Source organism: Rattus norvegicus, chromosome 1, assembly GCF_021556685.1.
Source record: "Rattus norvegicus strain SHRSP/BbbUtx chromosome 1, alternate assembly SHRSP_T2T, whole genome shotgun sequence".
Classification (NCBI taxonomy): Eukaryota; Metazoa; Chordata; class Mammalia; order Rodentia; family Muridae; genus Rattus; species Rattus norvegicus.
The window spans coordinates 55,896,129-55,921,877 of NC_141534.1; the positions used below are offsets into that span (position 1 = coordinate 55,896,129).

A 25,749-nucleotide genomic window follows, 5' to 3' on the forward strand; every position below is an offset into this window, starting at 1 on the left:
TGTAATGGCTATTCTTGGTTGTGAACTTGACTATATGTGGAATGAACTTCAATCCAGAATTGGAAAGCTCACCTTTGATCCTGATTTGAGGCTGGGAGACACAAATTTCTGAACTGAATCTTGGCATGGAGATCATGAGGCAAAGTGGCTGTGAATCTCAGGAGTTTAAGACAAGGAGATCTCTGAGTTCAAGGTCACCTAGGACAAAGCAAGTCCCAGTTCCAGCTGTGGTGGTACACACCTTTAATCTGGGACACACCTTCTGCTGGAGATTTATATAAGGACATTGGAAGAAGGAAGAGTCTCTCTTTCATCTGCCTGCCTGATTTGTAGGACTGAGCCACTGCTAGATCCTTGGACTCCTATTCATACCTGTTGCTGATCATTGTTGGGGAGTTGGACTATAGACTGCAAGTCATCAACCAATTGTCTTACTGTACAGAGATTTCCCATAAGTTCTGTGTCTCTAAAGAACCCTGTATAAGACAATTCTCTTTTATAATATCTAATTTCTATTGATAGATAATGTAATTTATTTTTTTATTCATAATATTATTATATTCATCCCTATGTTTATATGTAAATAAAACACAGGTTGTATGCCTATGAAACAGTAACACACTGCATACTTGATGACTGCTGTCTTTTCCCTACTCCCTACTGCAGGGGAGAAAATGGACCATTCTCATCAATGAAAAAGGTAAAATAAAATGTTAACTATTGGCTGGAAACACAGATGGTTTACACATAAAATTACATCTTCTTGATTGCTACTTTAGAAATTTATCTTCATTTCCTGAAGTCACTTTTTATGATACATTACTATATCAAATACTATCTCATAGTTTTTAAGGTAAGTTAATTTTATTCTTGGTACAAAAGTATACACATAGTGTTGTGCAACTTCCAGTAATATCCGGGTAGGGCTTCGTGAACATAACTGTATGGTTTAATACTTCCCTATGTGATCCAAAGCTCTTTTGTTGTTATATTATGATCTCTAAGCAGAATATTTTTGATCCTGAAATTATATACAATACCTAACTTTTTCTAAAACACTTCATTAGCTCTCCATAGAATGCTATTTAAGTGTGTTTGACTGTTCGGTCCCAGGATATGAATTCCAGTAGAGCACTTTCTGGATAATATTTCCTTACAAAGTGCTGTTAACTGCTTCCTCCAAGAAGTTAATTTCTTGTCTTGAAATTTAAACCTTATGTTTAAATAGAAGATAGAGAAGGCAGATGCTGGATTATTTAGTACCAAGCTGGTTTTCTGTCCTGATATGGGTAAGGGCTAGTCACTTGAGGTGTTTCTCATTCCTTTGGATTTGTAGCTGTTTCAGACTTTATAAATAATCATTTTGAGTATTACAAGTCTATGGGCATTTTCTCACCAAATTGTCCATTTTTACAGGAGTATTTTTCTTACAAGTTTGGAACCATAAAATAGAAACTTTCCTAACTAGTCAAGCTACTAGGGTGTATGTGGGCAGGGTTTTGCACATTTCCTGCTGTGTGATTTAATTGTGCTGTTCTGACCATTTTTTTTTGCATAGGCTGCTGGCCAGGATAAACTGGAAATCTATGTTAAATCGTTGTCCAAGGAGGTATTGCAGATGTGGTCAGTATTTGTTTTAAAGGAAACAGTGAAAGGCATTCTTCACTCGAGCTTTGTGAAATACTGTGCAGATGCTTATGGCTGTGGATACTGTGTGGTGTGAGGAATGCTGTTGTGCACTGACTGTGTGGTGTGAGGAATGCTGCTGTGCACTGACTGTGTGGTGTGAGGAATGCTGCTGTGCACTGATTGTGTGGTGTGAGGAATGCTGCTGTGCACTGACTGTGTGGTGTGAGGAATGCTGCTGTGCACTGACTGTGTGGTGTGAGGAATGCTGCTGTGCACTGACTGTGTGGTGTGAGGAATGCAGCTGTGCACTGACTGTGTGGTGTGAGGAATGCTGCTGTGCACTGACTGTGTGATGTGAGGAATGCTGCTGTGCACTGACTGTGTGGTGTGAGGAATGCTGTGGTGCATTGACGCTGCCTTTTTTCTTTTCTCCCTACCCCTGCATCCTTCTGGTGGTTCAGGTTGGACAACTAGGTGCCCATGACCAAGTCCTCATTGTGGATGGATTTAGTCTATTTGGACATTCTCAGGAAAGGTATGACTAATTGGTTCCTTTAAAGCCTCAACTGATTGGTTAGTTTTAATGTACTGAAGTGATATTTTGCATTTTGAAATTTGAATTCAAAAAGTAGTGATGTAAAAGATCTTTGTGTTTACCCACCTTCCCCAATAATCCTAGTTCTTAGAGCACAGGAATCTCATTTTGTGTTCACTCTTAAGAATGTATATTAGTATAGAGTATTACCTTAAATAATTATATAAATATGTACACATATACTTAGAGCTTGTAAAATGTTTAAATATCTTAATGTTAATGTTATAGAATAGAATATACTTACCTGTTTTATAATTGATTATCATAAGTGATGTAGAGAGGACATAATCTTCTGAAAGTCTGGTTTATTTCCCCAAACAGCAACCAGGCTGAGGAACCTAAGCACAAGTATTCTGAACATAGACTCTACTGTGACAGTGACCGCTGTTTCTTTATATTTTCTTCCTAGGGCAGCAGAACTCATGACTAGTACCAGTCCCATGGTTACCCTGGAAGTTGCAAATCAAGGCATCCTCTTTCACTGCCTGTCCACCTTTCTTACCCAGCCATTGTCCTCCATGGTGCAGAGAGGTAAGAGCTAGTGACTCAAGCCAGGTTAGCCAACATATAGTGATCCTGTATTGAGATATGGCTACTCCTAAAAGTTATCAAAATCTGGGGCTGGAAAGATGATTCAGTATTTTACAACACCAGTGTTATCCCAAAACTCTAATTTTATGGGATTTAAAGCACTTTTCTAAGTTCTCTGGACATGAGTCAAGCATTCGTGTGTACACATGCTGGGCAAACACCCATACACATAAATTATTTTTATAAAGAGAGGCCCTAAAATTCCCATGTAGTAGCTCCTACCACAGCTCTTGCTCAGCTCTTCAAGGAAGAAGTTAGTTGAGACTGAGTGCATGATGCTGAGAAATACTTCTGGATCATGATTCAGATCAGATCTAATGGTACAGTTTCCTAGATATAGTTACAGTCTGTTAAGTGCAGTATTGTGAACTCTCTTCTGACCCTGCCTCAGCTTTGGAACCTGCACACCTTAGCGCCTAACCTTTGTAGCTACAGTATCAACAACAATATCAGTGTCTGACAGCCTAGAATCCTGTATACTAAAGCGAGGAACAGGAAACAATCCTGGCTAGACCATGTGTTGGCATATTAAAGCAGAACACCATTTACAAACTCAAAGAGGGAAGTGGGTAACGAATGAGTCCCAGGTGAGCAGACAGGAAGACTAAACTGTGAACAGGCATTGATAATCACACCAGGGGACAGCACCATGTGATGCTGTCATACTGATTGATGGAAAATAATATGTGTGTCATCAGGTGAGAGAAGAGTAGTTGAGTACTTTTAAATATTACTCGAAAAATAGTTACTTTGTTATTTACAAATTATAAGTCAGATCTGAGAAAATAAATAAGGTCAATTTCTCCCATACATACATACATACTAAGTGAATGAAAAGTTTTTCTAGACAATATATGTAAAAGCTTTTCAAAATGTTCGTATAAAGCTATTTGTGGTGGCATGTACCTTTAATGCCAGCTCTAAGGATGCAGAAAGAGGCAGATTTCTGTGACTTTGGGGTCCTCCTGCCTGTGTACTGAATTCCAGACCAGCCTCAAATATATAGTGAGACCCTGGGCTATGGTTTCTTCTGATTGCTTGCTCGTTTTTGCATTTTTAGGCTGGTCAAAGAATGTATATAAAAGATCACCCTATTATACCAAGAGCAGTTATTAAATATAAGAATTTTAGATGCATCCTTTGAAGCTCTTCATCTTAGAAAGAATGAGGGAGAGAGAATGAGTGAATTGGCTTTGGTTTCAGTTTCAGATCGTTATGGCTCAGGTAAACCCAGAGCACAGAGTGAAGTTTTTATGAGTTTTATTTTTCTTGGATATTTTATGTATTTACATTTCAAATGTTACCCCCTTCCCATGCTCTCCCAACCCCCTGCCCCTGCTTCTATGAGTATGATCCCGCTCCCACCCACCCATTCCCATCTCAATGCCCTGTTCAGCTTGCAGCTGAATATTACACTGAATATGGGGACCCCAATGGAGGAGTTAGAGAAAGAACTGAAGGAGCTGAAGGGGTTTGCAATCCCATAGGAAGAACAACAATATCAACCAACCAGACCCCACAGCTACCAGGTAGGAAACCATGAACTCATGAGTACACAAGGAGGGATCCATGGCTCCAGCCACTTATGTAGCAGAGGATGGCATTATCCAACATCGATAGGTGGAAGAGTAAAGGTTTTGAGCTCTATAATAATTCAGCTCAAAACCGCTCCCCAAAGAGTCCTCAAAAGCCTTGGACAGAGCACAGTCATCCAACGAAGCTGCCTGGTAAAGACAGTCTGATGAAAAACAGAGCAGATCACCCTTTCAGCCCCAATGTGACAAGTAAGAAGAGGCATTCTCTAAGTCACCTTGTCACCCAGATCATTGTTTATACTTTGATCATTGTTTTTTGTGTCCCTTGGCCAGCTAGAATACAGTTTTCATAGAGGTCTCATATTAGTCCAAAATTAGGATTTTATTTGGAAAACCCTTGACCTTATAGATCAAAATGCACTGTAAATGTGTCTTCAAAATGGATCGGGTTTCCAAGTTAGTGGAGATCATTTTTACACTTAAAAGAGTTGCTAACAAAGTAGTGAGGATGGAGTATACTGAATAGAGACCCCAACGTCCAAAAGGCTTCAACCTCCAAAAGGCTTCACGTATTTACTCTCATGTCTCTAGCCCAGATCTCATCTGGTCCTGGAGAAAGTCCTGCTCCTGGTCTGTGGCGTCAGGAGACTTGTAGGGGTGCGTGAAGCCGACTTCTGGTACATCTTTGTCTCTGGCTCAGTGCTAAACATCCTGCCCTCAGTGTATGATGGGTATGCCATGGCTCCTGCATTTAAAGGAATGTTGTTATGTTTATTTTACTTGTTATTTAATGTGACACTTGGGTTTTTAACACTATTTCTAATAGATCAGCCTCCTATCCCTGGAGAGAAGTGTGCATATACCACTACAACAGCAGCTAACATCTGTCTTCACTGGAGAACCCTGCACTGAGGTCTAAGATGAGCTGGAACACTTTCTTACTTGTGAAATATCTGACTTCTTTGATACAGTTCCCAACAAATTACATTAACTATCATTCCTGAATTTTGGTCATTTAAGTTTATTTCTATTACACTAGTCAAATAAATTAATGAATCGGGGAACATGAGAATTAGTGTAAATGAGTAAATAAGAAAATTTAAGATTTTTTTTATTGGGGTTGGGGATTTAGCTCAGTGGTAGAGTGCTTGCCTTGGAAGCGCAAGGCCCTGGGTTCGGTACCAAGCTCAGAAAAAAAAAAGATTTTTTTTATTGAAAGCATAGGGTCAAAATTACATTTTTTATCATGGCTTTTAAAATATATTCTTTAAAAAACCATTTATTTATTTATTTATTTATTTATTTATTTATTTATTTATTTATTTTATAATCCAATATTAGCCCTTCCTGTCTTGCCAATAACCCCTCATACAAACCCGTCTATCACCTCTTCCTGAGATGGCAAAGCTCCTTTTGGGGTGTCAACCCCCATGATTGCTTTTTTAAAGATTGTAAAACAGATCCCCGAGGACAAAGTTCACCTTTTATGCAGTTTTATGAATCTCATTGTTTATTTCTTTACATTTCACAAGAACAGACCCCTCTACGTAGTCCTGAAGCTAGGAGCTAAATTGCAGGAGTGACAATGCCACAAACAGCATGCATCAGTGTATAGAAAAATCTTTTTATTCCTTTGTACACACAGGTACAGCTGGTTACTTGGAGAGTGAGCCATAAAGCAGTGTCAGGTCTGGTTATACACCCATTCCTCAGTTTTCTTACCTCCTCTGTGAGAAAGAAACATGCATGAAATTTTGTTAATATCTCTGGTGAGTCTCTGAAGTATTAGATCTTCGTCTTTTCTTTTCTCGGTGTGTTACCCCTTCAATGGAAGAACTTCAGGAAGAGTTTTACCAACTTGAGCTGCATTGAGTAGTGGCCAGCATGGATCTCTAGTGTGACAATGATATGTGGATCCAGAGCTCCTCAGTGGACTCTATGACATCCAGCCAGGAGCACCTGAAATATTCCTCCAAGTCAGTTACCCCTGCTTCCACTCTACCAAGAGTGGTCCTGGCCATTGGAAAACCCAGCAGAGGTGCTGCCCACCCCTGTGACTGTCTTCCAGCCCATATGAACAGACCTCCCTCCACCACCTCCTCCACCACATGTCCACCTACACCAGTGGTTTTGATGGCATTTCAGTGGCTTTGCCCCTCCCACCACCTTCTGCAAACAAGGCAGGATCCCAGTCTGCTCAGGTGGTTGCTGGCTAGCAAAAAAGAAGGAGGAGCAGCAGTGGTGGTCTGAGATATAGAAGGCCTGCCTGGATAAGGAAGCAGAGAGGAAGCACGGGGAGCAGGAGTAGAATCTGGGGCAGATGCACTCTCATTCCCTGATCCCTGCTTCCTTATCTCTTTTGGCCACACCGGCCCAACCAGGAAAACCTTCCACACTGCAGAGGCCCCAAGAAACAGTTACTCTGGAGCTGTAGCCCCAGCAGCAGCCCCCCACTATTGAGCACAGGAATCTGCAGTAGAAAACTATCAGTAAAGAGGAGTTGTCCTATGGGGATAGTCTGTCTCCAGACCCATGGAAACAAGATGCCAGGGAGAAGCTGGAGAAGCAACAGCAAATGCACCTTGTGGACATGCTAAGCAAGGAGATCCATGAGCTGCAAAACAAGGGGGACGGTAGTGCAGAGGAGAGTGACTGCCTGTGGAAGCTTATGCTGGAGTGGCTGTTTTGGAAGAGACTTCAGGCTATATTTCTTGTGTTTCTCCCAGGTTCATTTCTTGAACCTGTTCTTGAAAACTGTTCAAGCAGCCCAACATTTGACATTTTCAAAGTAGAAATTCATAACAACTATGTTTTTGACATTCTGGCCTTAGATAATTCTACAGTGATGTCTATGGTTAAGTGCCAGGCAGTGAGAACCCAGGAGTGACGATCAGAGGTACACAGGATGACCTGAAGGTGAGGTGCTCCTGGAGCCCAGTGTCCTGAGTGCAGGTCCTCAACCTTACAGCTGCCCACTCCAGCTGTGCCTGGGATGGAGCCAGTGCTACCGACCTAGGAAGCAGCTCAGGGACTGTGCTTACTATGTTCCCCATTGGTTCAGTTCATGACAAAGGTTAATCTGAAGTAACAGCAGGAATTTTAGCCCGCTGGAATTCTGTATCTGAGAAAGTACATGTCTTTAGGAACATCAAGATGCTCACGTCTAACACGTTTCAGCTTTATATGTCACAGATATCATAATAAAGCTGTTTATAACCTTTTTCTGTTTGGGGTAGCTCAAGGGTAGAATGTCCTGACCCTGAGTATTATATCTAATTACCCAGAGAGAGAGAGAGACAGGAAGGAAGGGAGGGGTAGAGGGAGGGACAGAGACAGGGAGAGAGAGCGAGAGAGAGAGAGAGAGAGAGAGAGAGAGAGAGAGAGAGAGAGAGGAACAAAAAGTTTGTAAAAATAAGCAAAACTTAAAAATATATAAATAACTGTAAATTATTAAAAGACTATATGAGAGTCAATGTTTATCACCCAAAATTCAGGAAGGGGCTTGGAGAAACGAATTATCCGCCTCCAACCTCCAAAACATACACACACTCAATCAACAACACGTCTAATTATACCTGGAAATACCCATATTTTATAGAATGCCATAATGGAAAGTGAGAAGCATCATTTTCGATAAGGGTTGCCAATATGTTCTTTTTCCAAGGTGTGTGCAGCCGTGTCAGTCTTCCTCACCACGGGATGGAAGAGGTCCCTGACCTGTGAGCCTAGAGGTGACCAGGGGATCTTTGCTCCATTCTGAGACTGAGAGGCAGGATGCCCACTCAAGGGTCCATAGCAGGGAAGGTTTTCAAGCTACGTACAGTGCTGGAAAAGCCTACACAAGGCATACAGTTAGCAGTGATGTGTTTGCAGGGAGTCCAAGGAACCAGCTTTTTACTGATGCAGGTGGGCAAGCATTTATCATCCACCTGCCACTCTGACAGCAATAAGAGTATTGCTTAAGTTTTGTTTCATAGATTTGATCACTGAAAAAATACCAAAAATTGGACCCTTAACGTTGTAGCAAATAGAATAGTGGATGCTAAGACAGGGACCTTTGACTCTTCTAACACCATTGTCTATTTCAGAGCAAGAAAGGAGAGTTATCAATGGACAGCAGTCTGCTTCCCCCATGAGTGCTCTACCACTGAGTTAGTAGCCTTAGCCCTCCTCACCTTTAGATAAAGGGTGTCACTAAGTTGTCCAAGCAGACCTGAAACTCATGCTGTAGACCAGGCTAGCTTTGAACTTCTGATCCCCCTCCCTACTGTGTGTCTTGAGTGTCTGGGATTACAGGCCCATTTCTCTACAGCTGAGCAGCTTGCTTGTTTGCTTCCTCCTTTCTTTACTCCTCCTCCTCCTCCTCCTCCCTCTCTCTCTCTCTGTCTCTTTCATTCTTTCTTTCCTTTCATTCATTCTTTCTTTCATTCTTTATCTTTCTTTTCTTCCTTCTTTCATTCCTTTGTTCCTTTCTTTTAAGATTCATTTACTTTAGTGCTCTATCTGCATGTACATCTGTGTGTCCAAAGAGGACAAACTTACCACACTTGGTTCACATGAGAATTGTCTGTCAGATGAGTAAGGTAAGGTTACCCTGAGTGCAGAGTGCTTATCCCTTGTCAGATCATCCAGGGGGTTACCTCTGACTCATGCTGTCCTTTTCCAGGTCTGTCACCAGTGCCCTGGAGTTTGTGGGCCTCATCCACAGAAGTATGCAACTCAGAGAACATGGCCCCTAAGGCTACACCCACATTGTAAAAGCCAGCGATGTCAATCACAGCAGATTAGATGTCAGCCACCTGAGCCATGCAGTTTGACCACATGAGACTCACCCTAGGACTTAAATGCAGCGTGTTCAAGGTCTCACATGCTATGCTGGACAGCTGCTCTGGGCCTCCACATCATAAGCCAGAGTGCAGAGCCCTGGGCACAGCAGGACACACCCAGGCTAGTTTTCACTCCTATGGAAAGCCAGTAGAGATGGACATTCTCCATCTTGCTACAGTGACACTTCTGTAAGGGACGAGACTGCTTAGGGCAGCATTGTCTGTTTAGTAGGCACATCCACCTCCAGGACTTGCCCCCTATGGACAGTGCTTGAGCAAAGCCTGCCTCATGGTGCTTAGGGAGTCTCAGTTGTCTGCCAATGGATTCCCAGACATTCAGCTCTGTCTGATGATTGACAAACCTTTGTGACCCTTCTGTTTTCCACTCTCCGGACCACAGCCCCAAAGTCCAGCCAAGCTGACCTTCACGAGAAAGCAAGGGCAGGTATTTGTGGATTACCACTGCACTGGGCTTCATCTCCAGTGGACCCACCCGACCATGCTGGGCAGCTCCTGGGGGCAGGTTTCAGCACATGGACTGGGCCAGCAGTGTGTATGCAGGTGAATGGGTGCGACATCTGCCCAGTCAAGAATGCCAGAGTCATCAAAGGGCAACACAGTAGAGAGAGCTTGTGAACTGTCAACAGAAGGCCATGTTATACTCCATGATGGGCCTTATGTTGTTCTGTGTCTAGAAAAAGGGTTACCTGCAGTTAAAAGGACTGTGGTATCCAACAAGGGACCTCAATGACTACAAGGCCATGGTGCCTGCCTGGGAAGTGGGTGGGTCCCATGGTCCCTCCCAAGAACCACCTCTGTTTGCCTGTTCCTGTCTGGATAGCATGCTCACAAGCGACTGGACTGCTTACTTTACAGCTGTGTCTTGGTGACTGGGTTTGCCCTGAAGGAGGCCTTCTTTATCAATTAGAGTCTGGCTGTCCTAGCAGATGCCCTTATGGCCTTGTCAGAGCACTGTGACCACATCCCACATCTGAACAGCAAGCTAGTCAACAGGATGCTCTAGGAGTCCATCAGTTTGTCTTCCTCAGAGACCCCAAAATATAGGGGGCAGAGAGCTGGGCTTTAGGGAGCTACCACAGGCATGATTGCTCTTTTTTGTAAGCCGCACCACCTCTGGCCGAGTTACAGTTCTGCCAGGCCCTCCCATGTTCTGTCTTCAGCATCTTTGTGTGTCAATGCAGTTTACACTGTGTATTAACTGTGCTGCACGTTGGCCTAGAGGCTGGGCTTTCCTCTTGATTTTCCAGCAAGACTACAGAGTTCCCGGGGGAGACTCTCATCATGGCTCTCCATATTCTGACAGGCACAGTCTGTGGATGTCTCTAAGGTGTTGGAGATCGGACCCCACTGAGGGGTGAGAGGCTTTCAGTGGCTTATAGACACAAGGCTTGGGCATGATGGCTTTTTTTTTTTTTGGTTCTTTTTTTCGGAGCTGGGAACAGAACCCAGGGCCTTGCGCTTCCTAGGTAAGCGCTCTACCACTGAGCTAAATCCCCAGCCCCGCATGATGGCTTTTATTGTGTGTTTGGTAGCATGTATGCCCTGCTGCAAGTGTAGACAGACACTCCCCATGCCTGTAGTCCCTGCTTGGAGTGTGGGTACACTCTGTCCATGCAGACAGCTGTCTCCGCACACACAGATGCCATTTTCATGATTTACGCCTGTCATCTTTGATGTTTCTTTTAATAGGCAGTCATGTAAAGTCACTATGATTTTGTGGTGACTTTCTTTCCCCAGCCTTCAGATGAATATAGGAAAGAGACTCTGGAATCTGCCTGGGCTCCTCCTTATGCCCACACCTTGACCCCACTGAACTCTCTTTGGCAGAGACATGGCAGAGCCTGGCCTTTAATTGTCCTGTTCATTCCCTATTGATTGTGACCACAGTCTGGAGCTCTGCACAGCCTGGTGTCCAGAGAAAATTGGCATAGTTCCCCACAATGTCTCCACAGGCTCAGAGGAAGGACATAAATAGAATCTTTATGGGACCCAAGTGGCTTCTCAGGGTCAGCCAATGGTCTTGGCTCCTTCTTGTCTCTGAAGACACAGGGCACAAGTCCTGACCTCCATGCACCTTTAGCTGCTGCACACACTAAGGATGAGTCCATTGGCTTCTGCTGCTTCTGGGAGTCCTGAAAACCACAATCCCTCAACCAAGGGAACTAGTGGGGGACAAGTGAGCTCCCTGACGACCAGAAGCCCCACCTGGGTTCACTGCTATGTTTCCCAAAATAATGAAGAGCTCCTGTCATAGCAGGCCATGCTCTGGTGGGTAGGGCAGACAGGCACATCCAGACCCACAGAAGGCTGTACTGTGGCTGTGCTGGGCATCCCAGGGGCGGGGTGGGGTTCGGGACGGGAGACAGTTGGTCCATGGGTACCATGGGTATACATGGACACCTAGGCACATAAGGGGGTATGCATATACACGAAAAAACTCCCTCTCACACAGAAGTTGGCATGATGTATAGAAAAACAAGTCCATCCTGAGTGTGGGCTTCACTTTAGATATTAAGGTCCAACGTTAAAACAGGAATGTGTGAAGACAAGGAGCTCTGTGTTCCCTGGGACCAGAAGGAACAGAGTGGCTGTGCTGACTCAGATGAAATAAACTCTCAATCACAGTCTGTGACAGCCAGGTCACAGGACCCAGGCTGCTGTGTTATGTGTGAGCACCCAGTGCAGCCAGAAGCTAACTGACTGGCACAAGCCCAGAAAGGGTCTCTGTTTTTCAGAGTGCTGGGGGACAGTGCAGTGTGTAGCAGTTTCCTCTTGAAGACTCTTCTGGGGTTTTGAGTTCCCTGTAGAGGACCCTCATGGCTACAGACACTAAGCCTGGGAGGAAAGATCCTCATCTGTAGAGTTCATTGAAAGGCCTGAGAGCAGAAAAGCAAAGAAGCAGCAAAATGTGCCACCTCTGCTCACTGTTGTTCAGCTTCTGCCTTTGCAGTTGAGCTCAGGTACCCTGGAGTCCTCCCTAGCCTGAGTGAGTAATTTCAAGGCCAAGTCACATCCTCCTGGTTTTTAGTATCAAAAGCAGCCCAGTTTCAGCCCAGGTAAGCTGTGAATACCAGGTATGCCTTGCTGTCTGCATTGTAGGGGAACTGTTGAGCCCCAAAGGACGCAAGGGCTACAAGGTAAGGAATCATAGGACTGGGCTAGGCCTGGAATCCAAGTTCCCTTCTCCCCTGCCTGGTAATTGGTTCTTGGTGTGTATAGGGGACAGAAAGAAAGGGTCCTATGGGAGCCCTGGCACAGGCCTGCCCAAGCATGGCTTAGGGATCCTCACAACATCCTAGCATTTGATGTGTCCCCAGGTTTGTCTACCACCCTCAGCCGTGTGCCATTTTCTGTGCCACCTGCAAGGGACTCTAAATATCTTCCTACAAAAGGTGATCAAGGAGGGGTTGTACAAGGACACATGGTGGCTCTGTGGTGAAGTTAACATGGACCAATAGATTAGAGGGCCAGAGCCCCAGGACCAATGCTGGGTGGACACACTCCTCTGACATCCAACACAGAGATCTTTGTACAGAGATCAAGAGAAGTCTTATCTGAATAGCAGTGCAGAGCACCTCAGGCTCAGGGACTCAGGACTGACACCCATAGAATGCTGTAGAGGAGCCGTTTGTGATTCAAGGGCTCATCTGCCTGGGTCCCTGAGCCTCTAGAGATGAGCAGAGGACTGGGCTGTGGCTGGTTATGGACTCAGACAGGGAGGTGCTAGGGAGCTTGTTTTTGGCTCCTGGGAGTAGAGCAGTTTTTCTTTCCCTGTCCCTGCTTTTTGAGTTTTTCTTTCCTTGGGAAAATGGAAGGACTGGAAGAAGTCTGTCTATGGAGAGTGAGGCTGGCTGGGAAACTGCTCGCTGTTCTCCATTGTCATCCTGCTGGGGGTTTGGGGTTGTTGGCAGGTTAGCCTCTCCACCATTCCAGTCTGCTTCTCTCCATTTAATCCATGCATCTCTGTCTCTTCGCTTCGTGACATGGATGCACAAGTCCTACCAGTAGCTGCCACTCCAGGGCATAAGTCCCTCAGTGAGTGAATTCCAGATGGTTCTGTCTAGAGAGAAATTGTACAGGGTCATTGATCAGTATGTAGGAACATGGAAGAGGATACTGCACTGCACCCAAACACATTTCATATAAAATCAATCCTACTGGTCAGGTACTAATCCACTCTATTTACACCTTTCGCCATTATTGCTATTCACTGTACTGTGAATTTTTATTATATTTTACTTCTGCAAAAGAAGAGACAGAGTTTAACACTGGAGATTCCCTAGGGACTGGCTGGAAAGGACGCCTTGACACACGTGTGCTTCTGGGAAAAAGCTCTTTCATAGGATGCCTCCATGAGTTCCAGGATGTGTGGAGGGCTCCGTGCCCTATCCAGGGTTGACCTCAATATATTAATGGGAGCTGATGCTTCTCTCTAATAGAACAGTGCCACCCTCCTTGGAGATGTCTGTGATTGTATATGCTTAGCTCTAGAGTATCATTATTAGGAGACTTTGCCTTGTTAAAGTAGGTGTGTCACATTGGCCTGGGCTTTAAGACCCTTTTCCTATCCACATGCAAGCCAATCTTCCCCAAGCAGCCTTCAGATGAAGATGTAGAACTCTCAGTCTCTCTGGCACCATGCCTGCCTGGATGCTGCCATGCTCCCCAGCTTGAAGATAATGGACTGAGTTTCTGAACCTGCAATCCTTTGTTCATTAATGTTGTCCTTATAAGAGCTGCATTTGTTGTGGTGTGTCTCTTCTCAGCAGTAAACCCCTAACTCAAACAATGTCCATGTTCCCTTCTTCTGCCTCCAGACATTAGAAGCTTCCTACATGAGCGGCATACTCTTGGGATATGGCCCTAATAGGCGCTAGGCTGTCTGCTTGATCTGAGAGTGCTAGGACATCCTGCTCCTAAGGGCATTGTTACCGCTCCCAATACTCCCAATGCAATACTGTTTATAGCATCAGCAGGCTCCTGCTCTGTTACCCCCTGAACACAATGCTGTCTTCTCCAGGAGTGGATCCAAAAGCTCTCAGAACCTCCTCAGGAACTATGTGTTTCCCAAGGATTACCTGCACTTGCTTACACACCCCTATCCTGTGTTCTGAAAACTTTTCAAAGCCCATTCATCTGTGACTGGTGAGTTCAGGACAGTAGTCCCAAGTGTCTTTTCCTACCCTGACAGTTCACTCTCATGAGGCATCACCTGCCCTTGACAGAGGATTTTCCCAAGGGGCATTGGATGTGCAGGAGAATTGTGTGTCCTGAGTCTTTTCAGAGCAGCACAGGAGGACATCAAGGTCCCATTTGCTTTTGGTTTTTGAACTCATGGGCCTGGCACGGTCTTGTTGGTATTTAGGTCCCTGTCAGTCCTGAATTGAATTTTAGCATGGGAACCCAGGGCAGTTGTCTTCAAACTTTTTCCTAGCATGGACCACATCTTCACCTCAACAGACATAAAGCAGGACAAACACCAGGCAGGCAGAAAACCCTCAGAGGCTGGAACTGGCATGTTCAAACACTCTGGCTTGACCTTGGCCAACACAGGTTCAGAGAACAGCCTCTATGTAGGAAGATCTCCTTCCTCCTCTCAGAGTTTACGACATGTAGACTTAAGCTAAGCTGCTGGCACACATGTGAGCAGAGGCACCAGCCTAGGCTTGTTCAATATCAAAGCCTACCTGCCACCCCTGTATCATAGTCATAGCAGCACATCTCATGAGAATTCTAGGGGTGGTGATATTCTGGGTGAATATTCTGTATTCTGCTGCCAGTTTCTTTGCTTCCACATGTCCAACTGTGAGAAGGGATTGAGAAAGGGAAGGTGATGAAGTCCTGCTAATATCTACTTGGTGCCACCAAAGACAATGTGGTCTTACTGGCAAGATATTTGCATTAGATTTTATAAAAAGTGACCTCAGGACAGTAGGTACTCTCAGGAAGGTGCAGCATGGTGGGTACAATGGAACAGGATCCCTGAGGTTGGTTCAGTGGGCCAGGGTCCCTGGGGGAGGAGCAATGGGGCAAGAGCCCTTGGGATGGGATCTTGTAGTAGTGACCCTGTGGAATGGGCAACTGACAGGGACCCTGGGGCAGGTGCACTGTGATGTGCACCCAAGCTGGAATGTTCAGACAGGTGTGTTTGCTTCATGCAGCTGCTGTCTGAAGTAGAGAACACTGTCAACTGCCCCAGAGGGGATTTTGGGAGCTCCTTCCAAGAATGCCTCAGCTCCTTACTGAGAAGATATACATTCCACAGATGGGGCTTTATTGAGATGAGCAGATTCTAAGGGGGCTGCCTTGAATGAACAGCCAAAGAAAGCAGAAATGAAGAACAAGCAATTGCACCAGCCATGTCGAAGGTGACTTTGCTCTGAAGAATAGGACTGGAAGAAACTGATTAAGTCAAATCACTTCTCTATCTCTGTATCTCTATCTCTATCTCTCTCTATCTATCTATTCACCCATCCATCCATCAACCATCCATCTATCTATCTATCTATCTATCTATCTATCTATCTATCTATCTATCTATCTATCTCCCTGAGGGAAGTCAGCTTTCATTTGTAGGAAGAAGGTCACATCCGCGCCCCATTATGGTGAAAACCAGGATTGCAGGGAGTGAGATAGATGGGTTATTTCTTTCTTCCTTCCTTGTATCTTCTTATATCTTTGTATCTTTGTTTCTTTGTATCTTTCTTTCTTTCTTCCTTCCTTCCTTCCTCCCCCCCCCCCTCTCTCTCTCTCTCTCTCTCTCTCTCTCTCTCTCTCTCTCTCTCTCTCTCTCCTTCTTTCTTTCTTACTTCTTTTTTGCTTTTGGTAGGATAGAATGCCAGTTGTGGCCAGTCCCCATCAGCATCCACTGTGCTACAGACCCAGTCTCAGTGTGACACAGAAGAGGCCTAATTGGAAAGTTTGTCCTCTCTCTAAGGGATACTGTATATACAGTGCTCTGGACTGCAGGTCAGACAAGGCCTGCGTTTAGGAGACTTGTGGACAGAAGAATGTCTGTGAGTCTGGACTTAGACTCCGTGGAGGGCTCAGGTCACCTGACTGTCCTGAAGCTTCCCACTGTGAATTATTTCCCTCCTACAGAGTCAGCCACCTGAGCAACTTCATTTCCTGGTTATCCCCTAATCCTCTTACACTGTGTAGAGTGTTCAATCTCAGGGAGGGCCTGGGAATCTGAGAGACACCACTGAGCCCCCTGGGCCTGGCTGATTCAACCTGAGGCTACTCTGTGTGTCTTCATTTTGCTCATCCACCAGAGACCTCAAAAGTCAGCAGTGAGCTTGCTGAGAGGCCAGGAACCTCCATATTGGCCCAAGAGCAACTGTCCTCTTTTACAGGTTCATCCACAGAGCATGTAATTCTGATTGGTGCAACAGTCTGGAAGAGTGAAAGACGTCATCTCCCAAGGACAAGTGCTGTGTTAGTGGACACTGAGGAGCTGCACGGATCAGACCCTTCCCCATCCTTCTCCAGCCTCTCTTGTTCTTCCTTGAGATGTTTCCTACAGATCTGAAAGATCCAGGCAGTCCATGACATGCATTTGAATTTAATCTCAGGACATTTTACTCCTTGCTCTAAAATTAAGACCAGGTAATTCATTTGTTTGTTTGTTTATTTGTTATATGTAAGTACAATGTAGCTGTCTTTAGAAACACCAGATACAGCATCAGGTCTCATTTGAGATATTTGTGAGCCACCATATAGTTGCTGGGATTTGAACTCTGGACCTCTGATAGAGCATTCAGTGCTCCTAACCACTGAGCCATTTTTCCAACTTCCAGACTAACTTTTTAAATTCCCATAATGTATTCTTTATTCAGGTTACATCCTGATCCCAGCCACTCTCCCTCTGCCTGTCTTCAGGGTAGGAGATTATAGGAAGGCCCCAATTTTCAGCAGGGGAGTGGGTTTGCTTCCAGAGCAGGCAGTGGGGTCGTAAACATCTCACTCTCAGGGAATTGGGAGCTTTCCCATATAAGAATTTTCTGTGGTGGAAGCTCAGTTTGCTGTCTGGCTTCTTTTTAGTTTTCTCTTGCTTCTTCTGGAATGAGAATGTTCTTTATTAAGAGCTTAGAGGGTGTTTCTGGCCAGACTATGTTCATGTGCAGGCCCATCCCTGGACGGCTGGATGCTTAGACTCTCCTGGGGAGACCTGTTTCCTTTCTGCAGCAGGCCAGCTAGTATGAGAGAAAAAGGACCCCATCAGATGTTCACAGTGCACAACACACATACACAAACTCACGCATGCACACACACACACACACTATACAAATATATATATATATATATATATATATATCTTCCATATTCCTAAACCCACACATCATACACATCACGTGTCAGATGTGCATGCACATTACATATATCACAGACATATATACACTGTGCACATCACACGTGCCATTTGTACTTATATGCACACATGCATGCACACCTCACTCTACACACATGCCTGCCATGCACACATGTATATAGGAACACCAAAATGAGTGAAGAGATTTTAAAGGAGGCTTGTGCAGTCAGGGTATGATAGGCTTGGGCATGACTACCCTCTGTGTTACAGTCAACTGCGGTCTGGTCTTTTAGCTACTTTCACAACTGGGCCAGTGCCTGTGTAGAAGGAACACCAAGGCCACATCTCAGGGAAGTGAACTGAGGACTCAGAAGAGGCACAGGCCCTGGAGTATGGAAAGGCAGAGCATGGTATGCAGATGTAAATGCTGTAAGGCACTCTGGCTTGTCCACTCCAATAGGCACGATAGTAAGCACGAGGCCAGTAGATGTCGTATCCGTGGGAAGAACCCTCTGGATGCCATGTTAGCAACTTAGGGTGTTTCTTGTTTTCAGTCCATGCTGTGGACAAGGAATCAGGAGGTGTGGGGTAGAGTGGAGACTTGAGCACCTACCCTCTATGTTGTGAACCTAGTGGATGTTTTTCTGCCCTTCTAGACCTGTAAGTGGCCTGTGCCAGCACAGCAGAATGGGGACATTCCCAGTTCCATAGGATACTGCAGGCTTGGGGACTGGGTACTTAGGCTTTTGGCTGTGCACCACACCACCTTCCTGACCAATGGTACATTAAGTCAACCAGTGCTTGCAGAATGCTTGAGACAACACAAATGTCTCCTTTCTAACTGGAAACAACATATAAAGGTCTAATACAAGTCAGTAATGTGTCTCTGATTGTCCTGTGGCACTGGGTGAATTAAGGACATGATGGAGAGCATGCCAAAGAGTCTAACTCGTTCTGTTCCATCTTCCTTCTGAATGCAGGTCTCCAGGATCCAGTGCTCACACGGACTCAGGGCTGCTGCTCAGGGAACCAGCAAACCCTGTTGCTCTGACCATGCCACCGTGAAGGGCGGTCTCTTTCTGTTCCAGTCTCTGCGGTGCCACTGTGTATTAGAAAGGACATCTTTCAAAGGAGGGGTTGGTGAAGGGCAATTTACCTCCTCTTTCAGAGATACAACTGTCTGAGGAGAGGCTAGGAGGTGTTGCAGAACCAAAATATAGAGCTAGAGGGATCAGAAAATCGAGGTTGGGAGGAAGGTTAGCTCAAGGCTGCATGTCCCTGAACACCTTGGTGGGGGTGAAGGGTGACTTAATAGTCACTAGTAGCCCAGTGCCTGTCAGTACTCTACATGACCTTGTTGCCCTTGCTTCTTCTGGTGCTCAACAGCACCACTCAGATGCAAACAGCAAGGCCTAGATAGTGTCCACATCTCCCATGGCTTGACACTGTGCTGGGTTTGATACTACAAACTGGGAGGCTGGGACTTGAACTTGAGATCACTGACTCAGGCTAGGGAGGACTCCAGGGCACCTGAGCTCAGCTGCAAAGGCAGAAACTGAACCACAGTGAGCAGAAGGGGCACATTTTGCTGTTTCTTTCCTTTTCTGCTCTCAGGCCTTTCAATGAACACTACAGATGAGGATCTTTCCTCCCAGGCTTAGTGTCTGCAGCCATGAGGGTCCTTGGGTGTTTGGGTTTGGGTTTTGGTTTGGGTTTGGGTTTTTTTTCTTTGTTTATTTTCCTAAGGATAGGTTTTTCTGCTTAGCCCTGAGTACCCTGGAACTTTCTCTATAGACCAGGCAGGCCTCAAACTCAGAGATCTTCCTGCCTCTGCCTCCTGAGTGCTGGGAGGAAAGGTATGGACCATCACGACCCAGGGATTATCTGAGTTTTAACCTTTTATGCTTCTGATTTTATTTTTTGGTTTTCTTTGCTTGGATTGTTTTTGGCTTTCAGAGTTGTTGAGGTTGTTATTTTTTAATTCTCTTTTGTTTTTCTTATGTTTACAATTTGGAGAATTTTGTGCTAATGTTGGTTTCAATCTTGTATCTGTTGAGACCTGTTTTGTGACTAATTATATGGTCAGTTTGGGGGAAGGTATCTTGAGGTACTGAGAAGAAGGTATATTCTTTTGTTTTACGATGAAATATTCTATAAATATCTGTTAAATCCATTTGGTTCCTAAACTTCTGTCAGATTAGCTATGTCTCTGTTTAGTTTCTGTTTCCATGATCTGTCCATTGATGAGAGTGGGGTGTTGAAGTCTCCCATGATTATTGTGTGAGGTGCAATGTGTGCTTTGAGCTTGACTAAGTATACTTTTATGAATATAGGTGCCCTTGCATTTGAAGCAGAGATATTCAGGATTGAGAGTTCATCTTGGTGGATTTTTCCATTGATGAATATGAAAGTTTTTTGATAACTTTTGGTTGAAAGTCAATTTTGTTAGACGTTAGAATGGCGACTCCAGCTTGTTCCTTGGGACCATGTACTTGGAAAATTGTTTTCCAGACTTTTACTCTGAGGTAGAGGCTGTCTTTGACACTGAGGTATGTTTCCTCTATGCAGCAAAATTCTGGGTCGTCTTTTACATGTCCAGACTGTTGGACTATGTCTTTTTATTGGGGAATTGAGTCCATTGCTAGTACGAGATATTAAGGAATAGTGATTGCTGTCCCCTGTTGTTTTCGTTGCTAGAGGTGGAATTATGTTTGTGTGGCTCTCTTTTGTGTGTGTTGCAAGGGGATTACGTTCTTCCTTTTTCTAAGGGGTAGTTTCGCTCCTTGTGTTGGAGTTTTCCATCTGTTATCCTTTTTAGGGTGGATTTGTGGAAAGATATTGTGTAAATTTGGTTTTGCCATGTAATATCTTCTTTTATCCAGCTATGCTGGTTGAGAATTTTGCTGGATACAGTAACCTGGTCTGGCATTTGTGTTCTCTTAGGGTCTGTTTGACATCTGCCCAGGATCTTCTGGCTTTCAAGGTCTCTGGTGAGGAGTCTGCGGCAATTCTGATAGGTCTGCCTTTATATGTTACGTGACCTTTTACCCTTACTGCTTTTAATATTCTGTCTTTGTTTTGTGCATTTGGTGTTTCTTTTGTGGTCCAATCTATTTGGAGTTCTCTAGGCTTCCTGGATGTTTATGGGCATCTTTTATTTTAGGTTAGGGATGTTACCTTCAATAATTTTTTGAAGATATTTACTGGCCCTTTAAGTTGGGAATCTTTCTCTCTTCCATCCCTATTATCCTTAGGTTGCTGCAATTTTCAATTGCCATCTGGTTGTCTCTGGTGTTATCTGGTCTTGCTGACGATAACAGTGGCTTGACCCTCCTGTAAGCAACTGTATCAGCAATCCTGGAGACCGGCTTTCACATGGTCATTTCTGGGTACAGAGAGCTTTGGGACTGGCTCAGCTCTGGTTGGAGGCAGGAACTGAAAGGGTTCTATCCCAGACTGCTCCTGGGTTGGTGTGTCCTGAGGGCTTCAGGCAGGACCCTTGGAGCAGAACTGATGGTCTTAGAACTGCTCTCTAGTGTGTCTTCGCCCCTTGTGAATGGCTTTCAATTCTTGCACAGGGAGAGACTGCCTGACTGCTCCTAGGATCCTGGGTGCACGGGGCTCTAGGCAGGTTCCTCTTCTGCCAGGAACGTGAGGAGAATTGGTGGCCTCCCCCATTCTCTCAGAATTCTCCTCACTTCTGAGAGTCCAGCTGTCTCCCCCATGGGATTTGGGTACCTCTCATAGGACTCTTTATGCATGGGAGTTTTGGTTATTGCTGTTTTTACTCTAACTGGGGATTTGAGTTTGTGATTATTTGTGGTTTGTAAATGTTATATAAATTCTTGGAGAATTTCATCTTCCATTGAATGTATTTGGATCCTCTTCACTCCCTGCATCCTTCACCAACTCCTCCCACATCCATCTTCACAGTCACCTGCCACAACCCACAAATTCATGGTTTTTTTAATAACCTGGTGTCCTGTGTTCCTGACTGTGGGGAATGACTCTCTTCCCTATGTGTCATCAACTGTCAATGTTCCCACTCTGGGTTAGTCATGCAGGACTGCTTGATTTTGTGGAGATCTGATGCAGGCAGTCACAGCTGTTGGGAGTTTATGAATGAGGTGGTCTTGTGTTGAGAAGATATTTTGATACGTCTCTTCCCAACCCCAAAATCTTACAATGTCTCTGCCCTTGTTTTCCATTATAGTCCCTGAGCCATGGAGGAAGGGAGGGAGGGAATGTGGACACACCCCCACACCTGTTTTGCCTGAGCACTTTGTCAACAGGTATTCTCCAGTCTTTTAGCAGCTATGAGTTTCTGTGCAATTGCACCAAGAAATTTCTCTAAGATATGAGAGTTGTACTATTAAATCTGAAGACTTCTTGCAAGGATGTGCATATGAGTAAGAACATGCTGTGTTTGTTATCTTGAGTCTGGGTGAGCTCACTTAGTGTAACCTTGTCTAGCTCCAAGCATTTAGTTGGAAACTTGATAATTTCAGTTTCTTTTACATCTGAATGACATTCCACTGTGTGTAGGTACCACACTCGCATTAGTCATTCATCAGCTGGACGGATACCTAGGCTGTCTACATTCCCTGCACCGTGACCAAATGAAACAGTAGTGAACATGGATGAACAAGTGTCTTTGCAGCAGGAAATATTGTTCCTTGAGTATATCCCAGGAATGGCGTAGCTGTATCAGGTGGCACACCTATTTCTAGTTTTCTGAGGAACCCCCACACTCTACAGTGGCCACCTCAGTTTATATCCTCCCACGGACACTGTGCATGAGGGTCTCCATCCCCCACATCCACCCCAGCATTGTTGCCTTTGCCATTCTGATTAGAATAAGATGAAGTCTCAAACTAGTTTTAGTTTTCATCTCCCTAATGGCCCAAGATGGTGAACATATACATATATATTTCTTAGCCATACATTCCTTAGCCATGCATGACTTGTGAGAAAAACCCTTTGAAGACCCCTATCTCAATTAATCCCAATTGTTCACTGGGACGTTTCCTTAGAGTTGTCTCTTTAATACTTTCTATATTCTAGGAGTTTTGATGAGTGCGTTCTATTTTGTTTTAATCTCTAGGTTTTTAGCTTTTATGTAGTTTTGCTTGTTTGGAAGTTGATTTTGTTTCATTTCATTTTCTGTAGCTTGGGTTTTCTAACTGTTAATAGTTTTAATTTCTTTGATCGTTCATTTCATTGTACATTCTTTTTCTTACACAATCAGTGATGTTGATCTTAGTGTGGCTGAGCTGTGCTCCTCCCTCCTAGTGACTAGTATGTAGTTTTTTACTTAGGATTTCCTTGGCTTTGTGCGTTGTTTTACTTTTGAGGGTTTCTGTTGTTGTTTTGGTTGGTTTTAGTTTTCTGTTTTTCTTATTTTTCACTATTTTACTTTCCATCTTAGCTTTCTTTCTTCCCTTTATTTCTTTTTCCTTCCTCTTAGGTAGCATTTATACTCTGTTACCTCCAATGAGCTTCGGGAGCAAACGGGCGTCAGAAAGGCTCCGATCTCAGGGCAGCTCTTGCACAGAGAGTTTCTGCTCTCAATATTTGGTTTTGAATACCATCGGCCATGGTTTCCACGCGGCCGTGAAGTTGGCTGTGCACCGCCTCACAGGTACCCCCGTGGCTGTCAAAATGATCCTCAAGAGACAACAGTGGTGCCAGCAGGTCACATCTGAGGTAGAAATCATGATGAGGATCAACCACCCAAATATTGTATCTCTCATACAAGTCATTGACACTGAAAAGATAACATACCTCATCATGGAGTTGGCCAAGGGGAACCAGCTTTATTCTCACATCAAAGAGGCTGGCCATCTGCAGGAGGATGAAGCACGGGGCATATTCAGACAATTATTAAGTGCTGTGGGATACTGCCATGAAGAAGGCATTATACACCGGGAGCTTAAACCCGATAATCTGTTAGTCGATACCAAGGGAAGAATTAAAATCATTGATTTTGGTTCTGCCACTCAAGTGCGGCCTGGGCAAAAGTTGAGAACGCCCTATGGGACTTATGCATTTTCTGCTCCTGAGCTGTTACTCGGGAAATTTTATGAGGGCCCCAAGGTCGACGTGTGGGCCCTAGGAGTAATTCTTTATTATATGACAGTTGGAAAGGTCCCATTTGAGGCTGCCAGCATACCGCTACTCCGAAGGCAAATTGTGTTAGGGACGTGCGTTGTCCCACCTGGCCTGTCAGAAGAGCTACAAGACCTGCTGAGTCTTTTATTGAAAGTGAACTCCCAGCAGAGGCCCACAATTCCTGATCTTTTGACTCATCCCTGGCTTAAGATAGACTCAGAGGGGTTCCCACAACTTTGTAAGGAACTCATCCCCCTCAGGCCAGACCCAGCCATTCTTAGAGCAATGCAGGACATTGGATTTGAAGCCCAAGAGGTTAAAGACTCCCTCGATCAGAAGAAATTCAACCAAAGTATGGCTTGTTATTACCTATTGGAAAAGCAGGCTCTTCAGGAGTGTGACAACCCAACCCGGCCTCATCCATGCATGACCCCATTCCCGACCCTTGATTACCCTGCTACTTCAGTGCGAGGGCTCAGAAGTCGAGGAAGCGAGCCTAGATGGCTCGGGTCATCCTCCGATAGTCAAGGTTCTGACCTCGGCCAGACTCCTAGTCATGGATTAGTCAAGAGGGCCAGTTGGCCTGGCGGTCTTCTCTGCAGGCCACGTCAGATAGCACCCACAGTGGAGCTAACCCACAGAATTTCTATTAGTGACCCCTGCTTTTCTTCAGTGCACAGCAGAGGCAAGAAGACCATCAACACTGAAAGCACAGAAGACAAATCCAGTGACTCAGCAGAGGTTAAGCCTGTCGCAAGCAGGCCCTGGCCCAAAAGATTTAGGGGGTGGCTCAAGAACATCCGAAATGGCCTGATGAACCTGTGTTGCTGCATTCCGTCCAGAAAAAAACCTCCCCTGGGGCATAACAGAGTTGTTCCCCAGAAATGAAGAACATGGAAGGAATCCAGAGAGCAAGCATCCAACACTGCCCAGGTACATTGCTGAATTTGCATCTATTTTGCTCGTGTCTGAGTCAACTGGCAGGTTATCATAGTGTGTATGTCTATGGGACGATGCACGGAGAAGCTAGGTCTAAAACACCGTGGGACGATGGTTAAGTCTAAGCTACCAGCACATCTGTCATTGCCGACTGTAACTCCCATGTTCATCCTGCTCATGGGAATACTAAAATACATTCAACTAGAAAGAGACAGCAGGATACTAACCAATGTAGGAGGATGAAGTTGGAGAAGGAAGAGAAGGAGATGCTGAGGGAGGAGAGGGTGGTATGGGGTGGGGGCTAGGAGATGAGGGGAAGAGGTTCAGAGAAGCTTGGAGAGCAGTTTGGAACAGGGTGACCACAGCTGGAGAGATGCCCTGTCCAGCAGAGGTCCCAGAGTCCCTCTCACATGTGTCATTGCCTTTTAGAAGATCACTAGAGGATGCCGGATGCTGCATCTCTGCAGTCCCAGTGTTGAAGGTCCCACGTGTGGACACGGACCTGCAGAAGGGAGCGCTGTGAGAGCTGTCACCTTCCAGGTCAGCTGTGGAAGGATGAAAGCAAATGAAGAGATGCCAGGTGGCAAGAGAGCACCTCAAAGGCATCACTCTTCCTGGTGGAGGTTGAAAACCAGTCCAAAGCTGGTAAAGACCAGAGCCCTTTTGCCGACCAGGGTCACATCACACACCTCCTCTTGGCACAAGTTCTCGCCTCACTCTTAGTGGAGGATATACGTCTTCTCAATGTGTTTATCCGACTCTGAGAATAAAATAGCTGTTTGTGAAAGATGACCTCGTAGGTTTTTCTGCATCTTCTTCACATAGGAAAATTGGCCCTGTGGCATTCCAAGGCCCCAGGAAGAATAACTTCGTGCCTCAAACCATCAAATTAAAAGTGCCTTGGAAGGGACCAAGCTCTAATGTACCTGAATGGGGAAAGGGTAGGAAGTGTAGAAGCTCAAATCTAAGGACAGCATCATATTCTACATGCTTTGATTTCTAAAAGCCTAATGGCAGTCTTTATAGCCCACCTGAGCTGTGTCAGGATAGGTCCTGCTATTAACTCATGAGGAGTGACTGTGAGGCAGTCCAGTCAACGGATGTTAAACTGCGGCTAGGCCTGGATCTTTGAGTTGAGAAGAGTGGTAGAGTGGAGACCTCGGTGATTTTGTTGTATCTAGCGAGCAGTGT

At 45.0% G+C, this 25,749-nt stretch overlaps 1 protein-coding gene, 1 long non-coding RNA gene and 1 pseudogene across 3 annotated transcripts; all 3 read left to right on the plus strand.

The window, feature by feature from the left end:
• The first annotated feature begins 573 nt into the window (after positions 1–573).
• On the plus strand, positions 574–4,344 carry LOC148006987 (uncharacterized). Its single transcript, XR_015645800.1, has 3 exons — positions 574–2,164; positions 2,634–2,755; positions 4,212–4,344. It is a non-coding gene; the product is annotated as an uncharacterized LOC148006987 (long non-coding RNA).
• A 68-nt stretch (positions 4,345–4,412) lies between these two features.
• On the plus strand, positions 4,413–7,571 carry LOC148006988 (afadin pseudogene; annotated as a pseudogene). Its single transcript, XR_015648451.1, has 2 exons — positions 4,413–4,599; positions 6,134–7,571. The product of XR_015648451.1 is annotated as an afadin pseudogene, transcript variant X2 (transcript).
• A 7,501-nt stretch (positions 7,572–15,072) lies between these two features.
• LOC134485003 (sperm motility kinase 3A-like) lies at positions 15,073–25,345 on the plus strand. Its single transcript, XM_087598697.1, has 4 exons — positions 15,073–16,805; positions 18,489–18,644; positions 22,976–24,552; positions 24,988–25,345. The coding sequence occupies exon 3, from the start codon at positions 23,002–23,004 to the stop codon at positions 24,505–24,507; it is 1,506 nt and encodes a 501-aa protein (XP_087454823.1). The 5' UTR covers positions 15,073–16,805; positions 18,489–18,644; positions 22,976–23,001; the 3' UTR covers positions 24,508–24,552; positions 24,988–25,345.
• Positions 25,346–25,749: the final 404 nt, after the last annotated feature.

Bases quoted from the DNA above. Each gene is read 5' to 3' on its own strand.
- LOC134485003 (XM_087598697.1), top strand. From the start codon at position 23,002: ATGAGCTTCGGGAGCAAACGGGCGTCAGAAAGGCTCCGATCTCAGGGC.